Source organism: Pomacea canaliculata, linkage group LG4, assembly GCF_003073045.1.
Source record: "Pomacea canaliculata isolate SZHN2017 linkage group LG4, ASM307304v1, whole genome shotgun sequence".
Lineage (NCBI taxonomy): Eukaryota > Metazoa > Mollusca > Gastropoda > Architaenioglossa > Ampullariidae > Pomacea > Pomacea canaliculata.
This window is the reverse complement of record NC_037593.1, coordinates 10,254,094-10,271,474: the sequence shown is the minus strand read 5'-3', so window position 1 is coordinate 10,271,474 and position 17,381 is coordinate 10,254,094. Positions and strand designations below refer to the sequence as shown.

Genomic DNA, 17,381 nt, shown 5'->3' with positions numbered 1-17,381 from the left:
GTTGTTGAATTCGAGGTATATAATTATATACGTGTTAAAGACGCTCGATCGATCGATCGAAACCGGTTATATTATTTGCTGCTTAAAGTTTAGACTTGGGATTTTTTATGCTTGCTATCAACAAACGATAAAATATTATGAAGTCCACGTCAGTCTCCGGTTTAAAAAGATAAATATATTGTACACAGTTTAATTTAGAGACATGCAAACACCTCGTTTTGTTTAGTCCCCTGATCCCTCTTCCATAATGTTCGTCCAGTCTGATGGCTTTACTAACAAGAAAAAAAAAAATCATCAGACTCTAAGGTCAGCCCTGCATTGAATCCTCAGTGACAAAAGCAGATTTTTTTCTACGATGATGAAAGGCTATCCATCAGACAGAATGAACCATAATAATCAGGATGTACATGTATATACCATACACACAACGTTAGTCCAGGCGTAAGAATACAGGAAGTGTGTCTCCGTGTAGCGACCCCTGACGGGCAATAGTAAACAAAGGTGATTCTGGCAAAAAGTAGTCTCAGAAGAATACGAGGACATTTACAAATCTCAGTTTCAGCGTCACATCACGCCATATTCTGACTTCATAAAGAATTTTAGCATCAAATACGACGTGTAAAACTGTTGTGCATGAAAGAGATTTCCAGGAAGAATCCTGTCCAGTCCGCGCAAAAGCACGGTTGGTTTTTAACAGCAGAATATATTAAATGGAAGATACGCTCTTTTCGGAAATTTCCTTTTCCGTTTAACGGGTGAGCAATTTTTAATATTTCATACAGTTTACATATTTAACACTATTGCAGACAATCATTTCTTGCATCATGTTAAACAGATGAATTGAAGAAACGTTGACTGATGTTGATCCATAGTCGCCATGTTGAGAGCCAAACTTCGACCCTTGTTGCCTTTTGCAATTTACTAACGTACAGTACTATGTTAACGTGCAATAAATGGGTGATTTAATTTAAGACGTTTTATTTGAAATATGTAGTTTTTTATTTTTAAATGTTTTATGGAACTGGAACTTGCATTATGCCTCGCATGTAAGTAATGATTATGTGAGTCAAGATCCCCCCCTCCTGTTTTTGTTTGGATAAGTCGTCTGCTACATGATCGTATGATCACAGTTTAAAAAAAAAGTGACGTAACAGCTGCAGAATTAGGTAAGATTGGTAAGTGAAAGGACAGAGGCAGATAACGTTATTTAATCATTGAATAATTAAATTCATTGGAATTATTTTTCCTACTTCTGTTTTGTTTCACAAATGACAAAAGCAATAAACAGCAGCGTTTTTGACACCCAAAAGTACATCCAAAATTTTTTGATGGTTGGTAGGCAAGAAGCTCGGATGCATCAATTAAGTAAAAATCAAATTGGAATTTTAAGAATTATTCTGATTCAGGGAATGCTGAGGAAATTTGATTTAATTTTATTGAATGAGATTTTCAGAGGATTTAAAACTCTTACAATATTGTAGTGTGAGGTTTGTTGTTCTAGGTGGTTGGTGCATCTTGTCTGCTTTCACAGCTGCATAGATTGTCAAAGATAGGCTCAAGTCTTCAAAACAAAAACTGCATCATATATACTGGAACTTCATTCTGTTGTGAGAAGTGTAGGATTTTTTAGAATCAGTAACACCTGTTTATGTCATTTCCTCATTAAAATTTAATTACAGATCCTTCTATAGTGGGATGAATTGTTTATGATTGCATATAATTATGTCTGAACAAGTTATTGTCATAGGGTTTAAAAAGGAGTTAGTGTAACTCAACATTTTTCTGCAGTCTACTTTCAGATTATTTGTAAATGATATGTTTGTTCATAGTAATATTTTTCAGTGTCACATTCACAAAGTTAGCAATCAGGTTATCTGACCTCAAAGGCGACTCCTAGCAAAGTGCAGGCTTTACTGAATCAGAACTGTACTTCTGAAGATGGGATAAAGATCACATTGTATGAAAATAATACTGCATCTTGTCCGAAAAATTCAGCTGCATCACAGGACATATTTTGTTAGTACTTATCAACTTGAATTTAGTGTGCAGCTTTACAGTATCTGACTGGAGAAAATATATGGAATATAAGAGATTTCACCATTATTATATAATAAAAATAAAGTGAATTAAATAGCCCTTTACCCCACCATCAAAGTCTAGCTCAAAGTTTTTTTACAAAGAAAAAAATTAAACACGCAGACATAAAAATAGTAATTGTCTCAAAACAAAGACCTCATTATGTTCTTTTATTGAAAGGAAGGTTAATGCTATTAGCATAGATGCAATCACTACAGCTTAGTACTGCTAGCAAAATATCTATCCCTCTCTTATATGATAATCGTAACCCTAATTCTGTTGGGCTAAACCAAGAAGTCTGTGTGCCTGCTTTTTAGAGTCATTTCTTGACATTGTGATTTAAATTTTAAAACAAAAAGTAGAATACAATATCTCCTGGACTCTAACATAATTTTTTTTTTATTAGATTATTGCTATGAACACGAGCAAAAGCATATCTTTTAGAGATATTCTAGTAAGCAATTATTGGTCTTTACTCTTTATTTTTAATTTTTTTTTTTTTCATCACAAATGGCAAGTTTGCCCTGCAGTTAGTTATGATCAGTAACCTACCCTGAAGAACAAAAATACAGAAGATCCTAATCTTTGCTCAACAAAATCATTTTCTTTCTAATCGTTATGTGCATACAGGGATACACACTCCATGGGAGTGCATTTTCGAATATTACAAGTTTGATGGCCTGTGTGGAATTTGCGACAGTGATTGTGGGGAGGGGTTTTACAATTACTGGAAAGTGTTTTGCTTGCCGTAAAATTTTGCTTATAGAATTTTGTTGAAGATGAAGGCTGAGTGCACCTGTGTCTTGGGTGTTGCAGGTCCTTGACTGACAATGGGTGAAGAACAGCTCAGTGAGACAACGACAGTGACGTAAGACTGCTTCCAAAATGCATTGTCTTTAAGTTTTGTGCTTTGCAACAGTATTTAAGAAGATGGATATAGAGGATTTAAAACTTAATAAACAAATTTCATTAAAAAGGTGTTAGCAGACAAATGATCAGTGTTCTATATATTTGTAATTCAGCAGTGGAACTAAAAGTCTAGTTTCTATACATTCCATGACTTTGAGAAATTGTTGCAATTTTACAAAGATTTAAATCGTTCAAGTGATTCCCCAAACGTCATGGACCCTTATTTACAGCATTATAGAGGCCACCCCAGCTGAAGTTTCAAATAAGCCTAGGTCATGATCACTTGATGTGCTACATGGAACTAGTGTGATAAAGATTAAGAAGTGTTGTGTGGCATGAAAAGGAACAGTTTTATTGATTTTGAAAGTGAGCACACAAAGACTGATCTGGGTTGTTTTGCGAGAAATAATACACCTTTTTAGTAATCTTGAGGAAAAAATCTTGTCTTTCTTTCTATTCCAGTAAGTAAAATTAATAATTGGATGTTAGACTAAAAAAAATGTTTGCCACATCTTTTTTGATTTATATTTTTCACAGAGCATTTAGTATAGTAGACTCCTCGCGCCTCTCAACCTTCGTCATTTCAATCCTGCTGATTGTGTATGGCAGCTTCAGGTAAAGCATACTGTTTAAAAAAAAAAAAAAACCACACAAAGTCTAAGCTACATATTTTTTTTTGGTGCATTAAAATAATATGTTAGCCTCTGCATGTAAAATCTATATATTTTCATACAGTCAGTAAACATTGCTTGTCTAAAGTGCTTGTTAAAAGAACAGATGAATCATAAGTTGTAACAATCACTGTTTTTTAAAAACTTTGTATTACATGTGACCTTTTGGTAGGCTTTGCTGGCACATTTTCATTTTGAAAATTTGTCAACAGATCACTAAATCTTGAGAGGGAGAATAAAGAGAAGGAAAAAGAAAAGGAGAAAGCCCCATACACATCCACAGACAATGAATCTCGTGAGTATTTTTTTTTTTTAATGCGGTTGAGGAAGAATCTGCAGTGATATTTTCACTAAAAGTCTGCAATTTTTACATTTATTTACATTCGGTCATTTCAGTAGCCTTTGCAAATAAACTGAAATGTGTCATCCTCTGCTACTTTTACTTTTTCTGGGGTGAACATCTCTTTTTCCTAAACTGTCCAAAATTCACTCATTGTTATTTCTGAATCTTACATCAATGCAGTCTATTATGTCCACCTTCCTTCAGCTTGGCAGGATCAGTCGCATCTTACTTGACCCTTCCTATCATTTTCTTCTACCAAAAACCTCATGTCTGCTTTTGCGTTATCTCAGCTGGATTACTCCAACTCTCATTGATCTCCCTAACTGCCTGCTGGACATACTTCAACAGGTTCATAATAATGCCACACATATTGTCTTCCATTGGTGAAAAGCAGACCATACTACGCCCCTCCTCCATGAACATCACTGATTGCCAGTTGAGCTTGCATTGATTACAACAATAGACCATGATATTGTTGTCTTGAAGGCATACCTGAGCATACCTGTCTGGGCAACTGATGCCTTACCACTCAAGTTGGTTTATTTGGTCTGCTTATGTTGCCCTCCTAACTATGCCACACATTAGACTGGAGAAATTCAGCACTCTTTCTTGGGCCCTACTGTTAGGTTTTCTGTTCTCCTTTCTCTTCAGACTGTGTCTGCATTCAAAGCCTTCAAAGCAGGGCTCAAAACCAATTTCTTTGAGAGATATTGTACATAATCAAGCATATTTTTCCACTCAATCCTCACTTCTTTATTTTCATCCATGCACTTGGTTTGTGTCATTTATTTGCTGAAGCTTATGTTTCTTTGATAGTCAATTCTTGGATAGTTAATAGTCTTTTGTGTTCAAAGCATCAAACTTGCATCAACATGGGGAACACTCTTTACAAATTTTATTATTATTAAGTTATAGGTACTCTGCAATTTTGTCAGTTTGCTACCCTATGTTTTCTTATCTTCCTATGCCTGGTGCTCTAGTTAACTGAATGTTATCTTTACAATGGGTCCCTCAGTACTCGGATGAGTCCATTACCATTTCCAACGGCTGGGTGGCTTGTGGGCTTGCACCACATGGGTGTCAAAGCAGAGGGCCTCCAGGTTCAAATGCCAGTATTCAGACCACTAGACTGCTTCCATTGTTTGCTAGCCTGTCTGTGCAAATATTTTGCAAAATCTGATGAATGTATCTAAAGATTCAATTTTTGTTACAGAAATGCAGACCATTGACACTTGCCAAGCCATGTTCTTGCCTGTTGGAGCCTCCGCATCTCTGCTTATCATGTTTCTCTTTTTCGATTCCCTCCAGATGATTTTTGCCATTTTTACTGCAAGTGAGTATGGTGTAATTGAGTTATGACCTTTTAAGTTGGATTCTTGTGGAGGGGTACTATGTTGAGCTAAAGATGAGAGCTAAATGTTCAGGCATGTATACCATGCAAATATATTAAATGCCACTAGAGATACACCACCATTAATGTATATACCTCTAGAAGTTAATCTTAGTAGACGTATTTACCAAAGAAAATTGCTCAAGCATTTTAAATTTAGAAGACCCATGCAGTGGATAGGCATAATATGCACAATAATAGTACCACACTGAACATTCACAGACACGAACACGTAGTTGCCTGGACAGTTGTGCATTCTTTTACTTTACAAAACAAGACATCTAATTGCCCCTTTTGCAGGCCTGTATACATTTAATTATATGAACAAAAATATTGTAAAATACTTAATAAAATTCTATGATAATTGTTCAAGAAAAACATAAATACCGAAAGTTACTAATTAGCAACTCTAACAAATATTCTAAAAGTAAAGTTTGTTAATTTTCAGTTTCATTGCTAACAAAGAATACTTAAGTTTATAAAGTCCATCACAAAGTCACTTTTTACTGTTCACTCTTGATAATGTCCTTTTTTCAACACTGTTAAATTATAGTCATTGGAGCCTGATACTGCACTAATCCAATATAAAGGCGATTATTCTGAAAGCCAAGCCAACAACTTACCAGTTAGATCCAATACCCACAAGTCTTCTTCTTGGGTGCTTAGATATTTTACTTCCTGCCATCACAAACATTGTAAGTGTCATCATGTCATCAGGTATTTTCCCATCTCTGTTTAAAAATGCCTTGGTGAAACCACTTCTTAAAAAATTCATGCTTGATGTCAAGGTATTGAACAATTATCGCCCAGTTTCCAACTTGTCTTTTCTCTCAAAGATCATAGAGAAAGTAGTTTTGACACGGCTCTAGTCCTACTTACAAGAGCACCAGCTCATCCCCTATATGCTCTGTCAGCATATAAACCTTTTCACAGTACTGAAACTAATTAAAGCGACCACCGACATATTATCTGCCCTTGACAGTGGTGATGTTTCTGCCTTAACTCTACTGGACCTGTCTGCTGCATTTGACACAATTGACCACTCTCTGCTCCTTCATAGACTACACACCCTTTAAGGGATTTCTGGACCTGCACTAGTGTTGTTCAACTCCTATCTCACTTATAGGACGCAGACTGTGTGTCAGCGCCACCTGTCACATTCTGTCTACGCATGCTACCAACACACTTGTCTGTGCGTTTGTTGTATCCAGGCTTGATTACTGCAACTCCTTGCTTGCTGGCTGTCCTGCATACCTTCTTTACAAACTTCAGAAAGTACAGAACTCTGCAGCACGTCTGGTGCTTAGAGCTAGGAAACAGGACCATGCCACCTCTCTACTTTGTTTTTTGCACTGGCTACCCATTCATTCTCACATCCAGTACAAACTATCTGTGCTGTGTTTTAATTTCTTTGCTGGCACCTGCCCTGATTATTTCTCTGAACGGCTCTTCCCTTACATTTCAGCTAGACAACTGCACTCCTCATGTGATGATCATCTTTTCCTGTCACCAGAACAACGACATATGGCCACAGGATTTTTAGTTAACGTGCAGCAAAACAATGTAACTCTCTCCCTTTCCATATCTGCCACCTACTCACTATTGAATCCTTTAAATGTGAGCTGAAAATGCACCTTTACTGTAAATATTACTCCTAACAACCTTTCCCATAATGCTAGTCCTTTTTCACACCCTTTTGCAATATCATATTACTCTCAGCTCTTGTTCTTGTTATTTGATTTCTCTTTGTGTTTTCTATATTTGATTTTATTCTTTGTTAGTACGGTTGTTATTTTTTTATAGTTCATATGTTATTTATTTGTTTTCCTGTCTCTCATATGCTTTCCATGTTTTGTTCTTGTTCTTAAGCGCTAAGAGCATATTCCTTAGGAATGTGAGCATACACTTTACAAATTTTGCATTTATTATTATTACCCAAGAAATTATATTTATATACTTTCCACTAATAATCTGACAATTCACTGACACCTCCACTAGGGTACAGACATTAAAAAAAAAGTCAGCGCTGTTTCTTGGAACGAGGGACTGCACTCTCTTCTTTTATAGACACCTTCTCTGGGGAAACAGGTGTTATACAACTGGCACTACCACTTTGAGATGAGCAATTGCACTCTCTTCTTAATAGCATCTCCTCTTGGGGAACGGGTCATACAAACTGGAGTTGCCTCTTAGGGACGAGCGACCACAACATTCCTGGGCCAAATACTCCAGGATAAAACCAGCTCCAAATAGCTGCGCCTACCAACGGGTCATACAAACTGGAGTTGCCTCTTAGGGACGAGCGACCACAACATTCCTGGGCCAAATACTCCAGGATAAAACCAGCTCCAAATAGCTGCGCCTACCAACGGGTCATACAAACTGGAGTTGCCTCTTAGGGACGAGCGACCACAACATTCCTGGGCCAAATACTCCAGGATAAAACCAGCTCCAAATAGCTGCGCTTACCATAGTTACAAAAAAAAACCCACCAGAAACAAATTAGTAATATATATCTCTGTATGAAGAATAATGGAAAAATTCAACTTACACAAAAAACGATCCGAGATACCCCCCCCCCCCCAAAAACAAAACAAAACAAAACAAAACAAACCCCACTTCACCTTTCTTGGAATATGCAGCCTTTACTCCCCTACACGTAGTGTCCCTCCACTTGCTGTGTCTCCTGTCTCCTTGGGAAGTAGCGGTCCGGTGGCGCAACGGTTAGCGTCTGTCACCAATACAGTGAAGGCTGGCTGCCCAGAGTTCATTTCTCGTCTCGGGCACGCTGTTCTTTCTCTGCACGTGGCATCTGTTCACAGGGCTGGCTGCTTGCCGTAATATAGCCTTAGTTGCTGGCACGGCGTAAAAAACCAATCCCCCCCCCCTCCTTGGGAAGTGAAGCACTGGCCAGCAACAGTTAATTATATGGTCTTCCCCTTTTCTTCTAGAATAAAAAACCTATTATTCATGGGACAGATGGGACTGGGCCACCCTCGCTGTGCTAGCTTTTTAGCCTCATGTCATCCCTCTGTGACATCCATGTTGGAGGAAAACACTTAATGCATGTGCATGCATTTAACATGAAGTAAATGTGCATGACTTTGAAGACAAAACGCAATGTATAGAAAGCAGTGTGTGCTTTTTTTTCTCCAGTCCTTGCCACTGTGGCATTTGCTTTCCTGCTGCTGCCAATGTGCCAGTACATGATTCAGCCATGTGCTGGGGCCCAAAAGTAAGTATTGCTTTCATTTATGTCCAGCTAGTTTTACTTTAGCCTGGCTGATGTATATTTAAATATTGTGTGATAAGAACACGATTCTTCTTGTTATAACATACCTTAGACCTGTGTTTATTTCTTTGTTGTAACTTGAGACTGGTGGTCATATGTATTTCTTTGTATGTATATGTAATGGGATAGTCAGATGATGCAGAGTGTGGTATATGAATCTGGATTGAGAGCAGCAGTTCAGTTGGGTTTATCATGTATGTGAATGCAAATGTTTACCTATAGCTGCCATCAATCAGAAAGCCTTAGTAGTAATATAGTACAATGGCTCATGAGTTATGTGATATGGCAGGATCTCATTTGGAATGTGTGGCCGGTTCACAGCAGCAGAGATTGTGGCTTTCTGTCTCTCCTTCATGATTGTCTGTGTCTGGATTCTTACGGGCCACTGGCTGCTTATGGATGGTCAGTATCATGACTCATACTTATATCATGGCAGAGTTTCTTACAATGAACATGCAAATGTGCATGCTTTTGATACAATCTTGCATACATACACATGCATGTAATATACACATGCACACTCAAAATTATGCTACTTTATATATGCATCCATGCATACATACAAAAGTAACCTCTAATTGTCATTGAAATCTTGTCTTTTCAGCATTAGGCATGGGTCTTTGTGTGGCCTTCATTGCCTTGGTCCGCTTGCCCAGTCTTAAAGTCTCCACCATGCTTTTGGTTGGCCTTCTTATTTATGATGTCTTCTGGGTTTGTATCTTTCAAATATGTATATACATATATGTGTGTGTGTACTAGCAGTACCTACGTGTAGAAAAAGCTTTACCTCTGAGTATCAAGCTTTTATGGCATTTATGTGAACGAGTTACACTAGTGCCTGTGAAGTGTATCTTAGCTTACAATTATCACCACTCCATTTGGTCCTTTTGATGCACTGTTTCATCTGTTTGTAGAGGAAAACAGAAATAAGAAATACTAAGAGACACATAGTTTTGTAATCTTTGCATCATACAAATAAGTGTTTATGTCTGTGTACAATCTGTTCAAAATGGGTAGGTAATAGTAGTACCCCTCCTCCTCTACCCCTTGCTCCCCTGAGAAAAAGAGAGGAGAGTCCATGACTTCAATCACTTTTTACCATTTGCAGTCTTTCTGAGTTGGTGCAACATTTTACCAAAAGAAGACTGGTTTAGGTCATATTTCTTTGCCTTTTGGAGACCCACTTTCTTTGGTATTTTTATTTTACTCTTCCATCTGCATTATGCTTTTGATTTGTGTTTTTGAATACACCCCTTTTTATAGCTGATGTATCTGTTTCTCAAATTTCTTGCCATAATAATTTTAGCCGGTCACCATCCACCCACCTGTTCTGCTTTCCAGTCCCTTCCCTTGTGAATGATATTTTTTTTTAAAAGCAAATTTGTGACAACAAACCCTTTATAGTCTTCACCCTCCCACAGATATCAGGTACCCATTTCTGCAGAGCAGGTGCTGGGTTGGTTGGGGGGGGTTTCCAGCCACAGGTTCAAGTAGGCCTCAGACCAGTGATGTGTTTTGCAGCCAACCACTAGAGTTTGCTGTCTTTTCTTTTTTACGATTGCCTTGCAATCATCAGCAAGACAACAGTGTTTCTCTTCAGCAGTGATTGTCATATTGAATATACATTTGTCACATTGGTGCTCCTAAGTCCTCTTTTGTGTGTAGTGCATGTTAAGTGCCATCTAGTATTTTGAAGTAATATTTTTTGTTGCAGGTTTTTTTCTCCTCATATATATTCAGTGCAAATGTCATGGTCAAGGTAGCTACAAGGCCTGCAGAAAACCCTGTAAGTATGTCCCAGCTTTGTTTATAACCAGCTTAGACACAAATGTTGATTGATATTTCTTACTGTTATATTCCTGACATTTTGAATCTAGGACTCCAGAAAGCAGATCATTTTGAGGTAAAATATAAATGGCTTGTTAAATATACTTTTATATTGTTATATTGATTTGCCAATAACTAAAATGATGTTGTAAATGGTGCATTGTTAGGTTGGGCTGTTTGCTAAAAAACTTCATCTTACTGGGCTTGTCAGAGATGCTCCAAAACTGTCATTACCAGCCAAACTTGTATTTCCCAGGTGAGGCAGTGTCATATATTACAGTTAGTTATATGCCTTTCTCTAAATTGCATATTTGTATTTCTTGTAAAACTGTTAAACTTTTAACATTACTGTGATAAAAGTTAATGTTCTAGCTTGTCAAGAGTAGTCTTGTTGGTAAGTCACTGAAATTCCCCCAAAAATAAAAAGTAAATATTGGATGTTCCTATAAACCAAAATGACTAGCATTCAAATTTTCTACTGTTATAACTTCCAAATAGGTAAATTTTGAAAGATTGAAAGACCAAGAAAGAAGTGCATTTATTTCTGAATTTTATTATTCTTGGAATAATCGTGTTCCAAAGCTACCTGTAATAAATACAGTTAGAGAATGTCGTAAACAGATGTTACTCCACATTAAAAAAGCAATAGGGACACCTGAGGTAAAGCATGATTTAAGTCTCATGCCTAATTATGTATAAAAGATAACAAACTTTTAACTTTTACTGTTCATTAAAAATTGAAAAGCATTGTATAACTATTTTAGATTTGTGTTCGTAGTCAGAATAATGCTTCCACTAGCTGGCCTGCACCTTTCTTGAAGTCTTATGCAAGCATGCCATTTGTCAAATTTTGACTGTGTCCTCTGTTGATCTTACAGTTCACAGAACTCGAGCCATTTCAACATGCTGGGACTGGGTGATATTGTGAGTGTAGCTTTAGCTGCTGTTTATGGGGATGGCTGAATGCCATGATGTAGCTTTAGTGTTGGTAGCTTGTAGCTTGGTGTTAAACACCAATTCCCACTCTTAAACCCACCCTCTGTTAGCAGAGTCTCTACTTGTGCAATACCTGTGAATTTGGACAGTCTTATTATTGAAGAGCCTCGTGCAGTTATAATGTCAACTTTCCATACTGTGTTCTTGATAGCAAGACTTTTTTGGTGGATATTGTCCCTGTTTGTCATGATATTGTTTGCATCCCTGGGTAGCATAGCACATGGTGATGATATTTGACAATTGTATTGGTCCATTGCATTCACTGTTAGTTTTTATGGCTTTGTGATATTTCTACAGTGACATTTGTCTCCACCAGGTAATGCCAGGCCTATTGTTGTGCTTTGTCCTGCGTTATGACACCTACAAAAAATCCCAGCTGACATCTGTGGAGGCTGGAGTGCCTCCCCCTCCTAACTATGTGCAGCGGATCTCCTACTTCCATTGTTCACTTATTGGCTATTTCCTTGGTATGTTTGTGTGAAGGCTTGAGTTTGTGATTAGAAGAGAGGAAGTAAAAAGATTTGAAATTGCTAAAAGTGCTAAAGCATTCATGGAATTCCGTTACGATAAGACTTTTTTCTGCATCAGTTTTCCACTTTGTGGCTACAGTAACCCATTATGTGTTAGGTGTTCTGTAATGTTGTTTTTTTTTAATTAAAAAAAAAATCGTTTTTGGGTATAACAGCTATGGTTTTGATCTTGCATTTTAATAAAGATTTTTAATAATAGAGATTTTAATAAACAAGCTATTTATCTTTGTGTTGGTCCGATGACCTGTCCTTTCTCACTTTTTCCCCAGCTCCCCACTTCCCTACATCCATTATGTTGTGATAAACACTAAATGCAAAATTTAAGCATTCAACCAGCAGTGCAGCAGAAGTGTAGACAAGTTTTATGGCAGGTATTGAATGTGCCTTGATACAAGCATTACAACATGATGTTACAGGACTGCTCACAGCAACAGTGTCGTCAGAGGTCTTCAAAGCAGCACAACCGGCACTGCTGTATCTGGTGCCCTTCACGCTTTTGCCTCTCCTAACCATGGCCTACCTCAAGGTCAGGCTGGAGACTCAGACATGTTATCAGTAGATTTCATTTGCCCTGAAGTAGTTAGATTTCCTGTACTGAGTAGAAGGTGAAGAAGTAAGAGTTATAATTAAAGACTAAACCTACTCCTTGTGACTGCCAGGAAGATTATTAGCTCACAAATCAAATGTTAATATAGGCAAAAGTTCTCAGTCATGCTGTAGGAAATGTAAATAGTTTGACCTATTATGTCAACTGTTTTGGGATGGATAAAAGGGGCAAATTTGGCAGTATGGGATTAAATTGAATAGATTAAGTCTCAGCTTATTTACAACATTCAAAAGATACATTGTAAAAGATTGGTGTGTCTTAAGATATTCTACTACTTGCTGTTTCAGGGTGATCTGCGGCGAATGTGGCATGAGCCATTTATTCAATCATCTGCCCCCAAGCATTTAGAGGTGTAGCTGAGCTGTTGTTGCTGCTGGATTATCAATGATATCAAGTGTGATGATGGGAGAGAGATTATCCCTGTGAGCAAGAAGACAATGACAGACAGATTTAACTACAGTGATCTCTGCTGTCAGGTTTTTGTCATCTGCCAGGGTATATCTCATTACCTTTTTTCTTGGAAGAACTTCATTAGGAATCCTGTCTGTACTGTACTGCATTGCAGGAAACAAGGGTTCCTTTGGCTTCTGGATCAAGAAAAAAACTTTATGTAGGCTACAGTGGACTACATGTTGTGGCCAGTATACAAAGGTACTTCCATCTTCCAAGTTGTGGACTGAAGAGAATGCAGTGTGACATTCGAGTGAACAGATCATTGCATCTTTAGAATGTGAGTGAACAGTGTGTTTCTTGTGTTTGATATTGCACCTTTTACTTTTATTAAGCCATCTGACAGTTGGGTCAGAATGAATTTTTGATCGGTGCCCAGACAAGAAAAGGAAAACATATTGTAGTAAACTTTTGTTACATTTTGTCAGAAATTGCCTTTTTTCTTTTAGTAAAGTAAAAGGGAAGGAAATATCCAAATCTAAAAGATTAATTCAGTAGGCTGCTCAGTAGCAATTGGCGTAATATTTTAGAAAGCACAAAAAAGCAGCTGTTCAGTCAGATGAGCTACATTCTGAAAATAATGTATATAATAGATATTTACACTACAGTTGTTGCTTGCAGATGGATTGTTACACAGACATTGATTCTTGAGATGGCTACACTATGTCCATGCATGCATAGACACAGACAAAGGTACTTGCTACCTAGAATACTCTAGCTTTCAGTGATAATATGCCAGACAAGCAGCTTGGCATGAGTAGGTCCTATGTAAAGGTTGCTTTGAGCTTTCTTAACTCGAGCACTACTGAGGTACTTGTTTTAACATATTTTATAAAACTTGATTGCTTCAATGATGCCACCAGTACAATCATCTGGTGATGCTTTATAGGATATAATCTTTCAGACATCAGATTTGAGTGAGAAAACAGTTGAAAAAGAAGCATTATCTTCCTGTCAAATAACTTTATTTCTAGCTTTGTGCTTCCATGTGTGATAGGAATAGCAAGACAGTGTAACTGTGTATTGCTGTACACAGAGTGTATTGAGAAAAATAAGTCTGGGTGGTGAGGTGCAAGGTCCTCTTATAGACTAATTCAGAATGGCAAATCCTTTCAAATGACAGTTCAAGCGAAGTCATTCAGTGCTGACCAGACCTGATGAGATTAATAGATCCTTTTTTCTGTGAAGAATCAACTGACTCGACAAGCTGTGAATGATGATGGGGCTTGTAAACTTAACAAACCTTGCAGTGTTGTATCTGGTGACAGATGACAGATTTGGTGACATTAGCAGGTGGGTGAATGGCCCTCTATCAGTCCCAGTGAATAGCAGTAGACTGGAAATAAACTGTTAATCTTTTCCAATAGTGAGACTGACAAATGTGACTTAACTTTGTTCTCAAAAACACTACAGTGAATGGTTCTTAAGTGAAAACAGTGTCAAGCACAAGAGAGATGTGTGGCTGGTGTGCTCAGAAACTCTATGTATTTGGTCCTTCTGTGCTGTAGTATCCATCCCATCCCTACCACATATTTTAACTCTCATTGAATCCTACAAAACGAACAGGGATGTGACACATAGGTGAATGTGTTAAATAATTTTGTTTCATAATAATTTGCATGGTGTTGGAAAGTAGGGTAAGTGTATCTATGTGGATGCATGAGTGTGTCTGAGATGGTGATAGGTGTGCATGCAGAAATGGTGATGATAAATGTGTGTGGGGTTAAAAAGATCAAGAGCAGTAATAAATTGAAAGAGGATTTGCAGGGCATGATGTGCAAGGAAGCAAGTGCTTAGATCATGAAAACATGGAATGCTTTTTAAATTCCATAGGAAAACTTTGTTTTTGAAAAATTTTAAATTGTGATTTTTTTTATTGTGTGTGTTTTTTTCACTTGAAGTTTATATTCCCTTTACATTTGTTTATCTGTGACCTCATATGTGCTTGTGAAGTGGCGAAGCACACATCATGATTGTGTCATGTTCAGCTGTCTTTTGCCTGCTAATGTGTGGATGCATGTCTTTTAAGGTATTTTAACACCCATGGTTTAAGGAAATGCAACTAGAAATTTTGAGTTTAGTTCATAGATTTAAAATTATTTTTGCTCATGATTTTGAGTTGCTAAAAAATTATGTCATGACTGCATCCTACCTTTGAGCAAGCAGGGTGCATGCGGGATTTGGCTTTGTGTGCAAAAAACTGTACACATTGTACTTCCAGTTCCACTGAATTCAACATGATTACAATGATGCAAAAGGAGATTTGTTTCATTATACTGTAGCATTTTTATATTTTTGACACACATTGATCAGTGGCATTATCTTTGGAAACAATTGCCATATTGAGATAGGAGTTGCCACAGTTGCACTTCATGTTCATAACCTTATCTTTTGTCTCACCAGCATCCTTCAATTTGTTCTGCTCTTTCCTCACTGCACTCTGTTTGACATCATATAGCATGACTCAGATCCAGTCTCGTATTTAAGTCCACCATAAGGAGACCAAAGGTGAACTATCATAAAGTCACGCCAACAAAATGAGACAGACTTCTTGAACTGGGCATGGGCTGTTTTAGAAGTGATTTTAAAAACAACTATTTTGCAACTGAATTTGTGAGCAGAAACAATTCAGAACATATTATCTACTATTTAACTCCCAGGATGTTGGTGATTTACTGCTTGGTTTTCATCACTATGACATGAAAATGCAATGATTAAAGGCTATATGACTGCTGTGGCATGCATTAAACCTAATTTAGGTTTTGGGTGGAGTTGCCCATTAAAAGATTTTACAAATTGATGCTTCAAAAATTATGTCTACACTTCACTGTCAAACTGAATGTTGGTGGTTTGGCAAACTTTTGCAGAAAAAATTATTGTCTTGGTTTTGTAAAGCACTTTGAGTCTGCCTTTATAGTGGGAAAAGGTGCTATAAAATAGAAATCACATTATTATAATCAGTGAGCTTATATGGTGCAGTTCTCAAACCAAAGCCAGGCTCATAGCACTTTACTAAAAAAAAAAAACAAACAAAAAAACTTGGTTGATATTTTTTAAAAAAAGACAAAATGTCCATGAAGCAACCAGCATAAAGCAAACTTAAGTCTCATAAGAGTATGAACACGTGGACCCAGGCACATCATTAGTTTTTCTCTTCATGGTATTACATGCACTTCATGCTGACTGTGTCAATGGCATAAACTTCTGTCCCAAATACAAACATCCCTTGTCACAGTCACCATAAACTTTTGTAGAAATATGATGACACTACACTTTTGTATAAGTATGGTGACGTTATACACTTCTGTGAATGAATGACAAAGGTCATGATGCAGTTTTTTTACATCTGTTTTGACCACACAATGACTCCTATGTTCTTACAGGATGGTAACTACCGACTGAAAATGAAAGCTCTGTATAATAAAGTAAATGTGATGGAACCCAAAGAACTGTGGGTTAGCAGCAGTAGGAAAAGAGCAGGTGCTGTCTTATAGTTAACCCTATGGCCAGCTTATATGCTGTGATGTAGCATCCTCTGCTCTCCCTATTCATTGATAGTTATGTAGTTGGAAAAGACCAACAGATATAAAATTTTAAGTAGTAGATGATAAAAAGATCACAGGCAAGGAATTAATCCAGCATAAGGATAAGGATGCTGGCAAAAAGTGTAGGTCAAACAATAGGCACTCTAAATCAAAATAGACTGACGCTAAGAAACAGAGAGCTAGCACCCTCAACTTTCTTGTATGCCTTTGTCATCTTCTCAAATAGCATGTTGAGTGATAGGAATTTTAATTACATGACTTGTAGACCTTGGCTAAACAGAACATTGATTAATTATGATGAGATCAGTGTACTTTGCAGCTACTTTTCTTTTGGATGTTAACAGTACTTTGTGTTGGTATTAGGTCTGAGTTTTAAAAACAAAAGCAAATGCCTGGAAGAAAAACAATAAGGTGACCAAGTATTTATTTGGCTATGTGCCATTCTGTTTAGACTAAGACAGGGCTTACTAGATTACCATCTCTATAATATTTAAAGTTATGGTCTTTGTCTACTTTTATAAACTATTTTGGGATTTAAAACAGATTCCCCTAGAACAGTGATGCCCAACCTTTTTCGGCCTGCGGGCCATATCCATTTCGGACAGCCGTGTCGCGGACCACTTCACCGCAAAAATACAAAAAAGAAAAAAAAAAATAGAGCAGATACCATTAATTATGTACTAATTAGTGGGATATTTGAAGTTGTTTTCCCGAAACCAACTTCTCAATGTTCGGCTGCATTGTA

At 37.2% G+C, this 17,381-nt stretch overlaps 1 protein-coding gene across 1 annotated transcript; it reads left to right on the top strand.

Moving 5' to 3' along the window:
- Window positions 1-460: 460 nt before the first annotated feature.
- On the top strand, window positions 461-16,113 carry LOC112562635 (signal peptide peptidase-like 3). Its single transcript, XM_025235996.1, has 14 exons — window positions 461-755; window positions 2,893-2,944; window positions 3,523-3,600; window positions 3,869-3,951; window positions 5,213-5,332; window positions 8,546-8,624; window positions 8,971-9,083; window positions 9,286-9,392; window positions 10,396-10,467; window positions 10,676-10,764; window positions 11,387-11,432; window positions 11,821-11,971; window positions 12,451-12,560; window positions 12,929-16,113. The coding sequence occupies exons 2-14, from the start codon at window positions 2,907-2,909 to the stop codon at window positions 12,995-12,997; spliced, it is 1,155 nt and encodes a 384-aa protein (XP_025091781.1). The 5' UTR covers window positions 461-755; window positions 2,893-2,906; the 3' UTR covers window positions 12,998-16,113.
- Window positions 16,114-17,381: the final 1,268 nt, after the last annotated feature.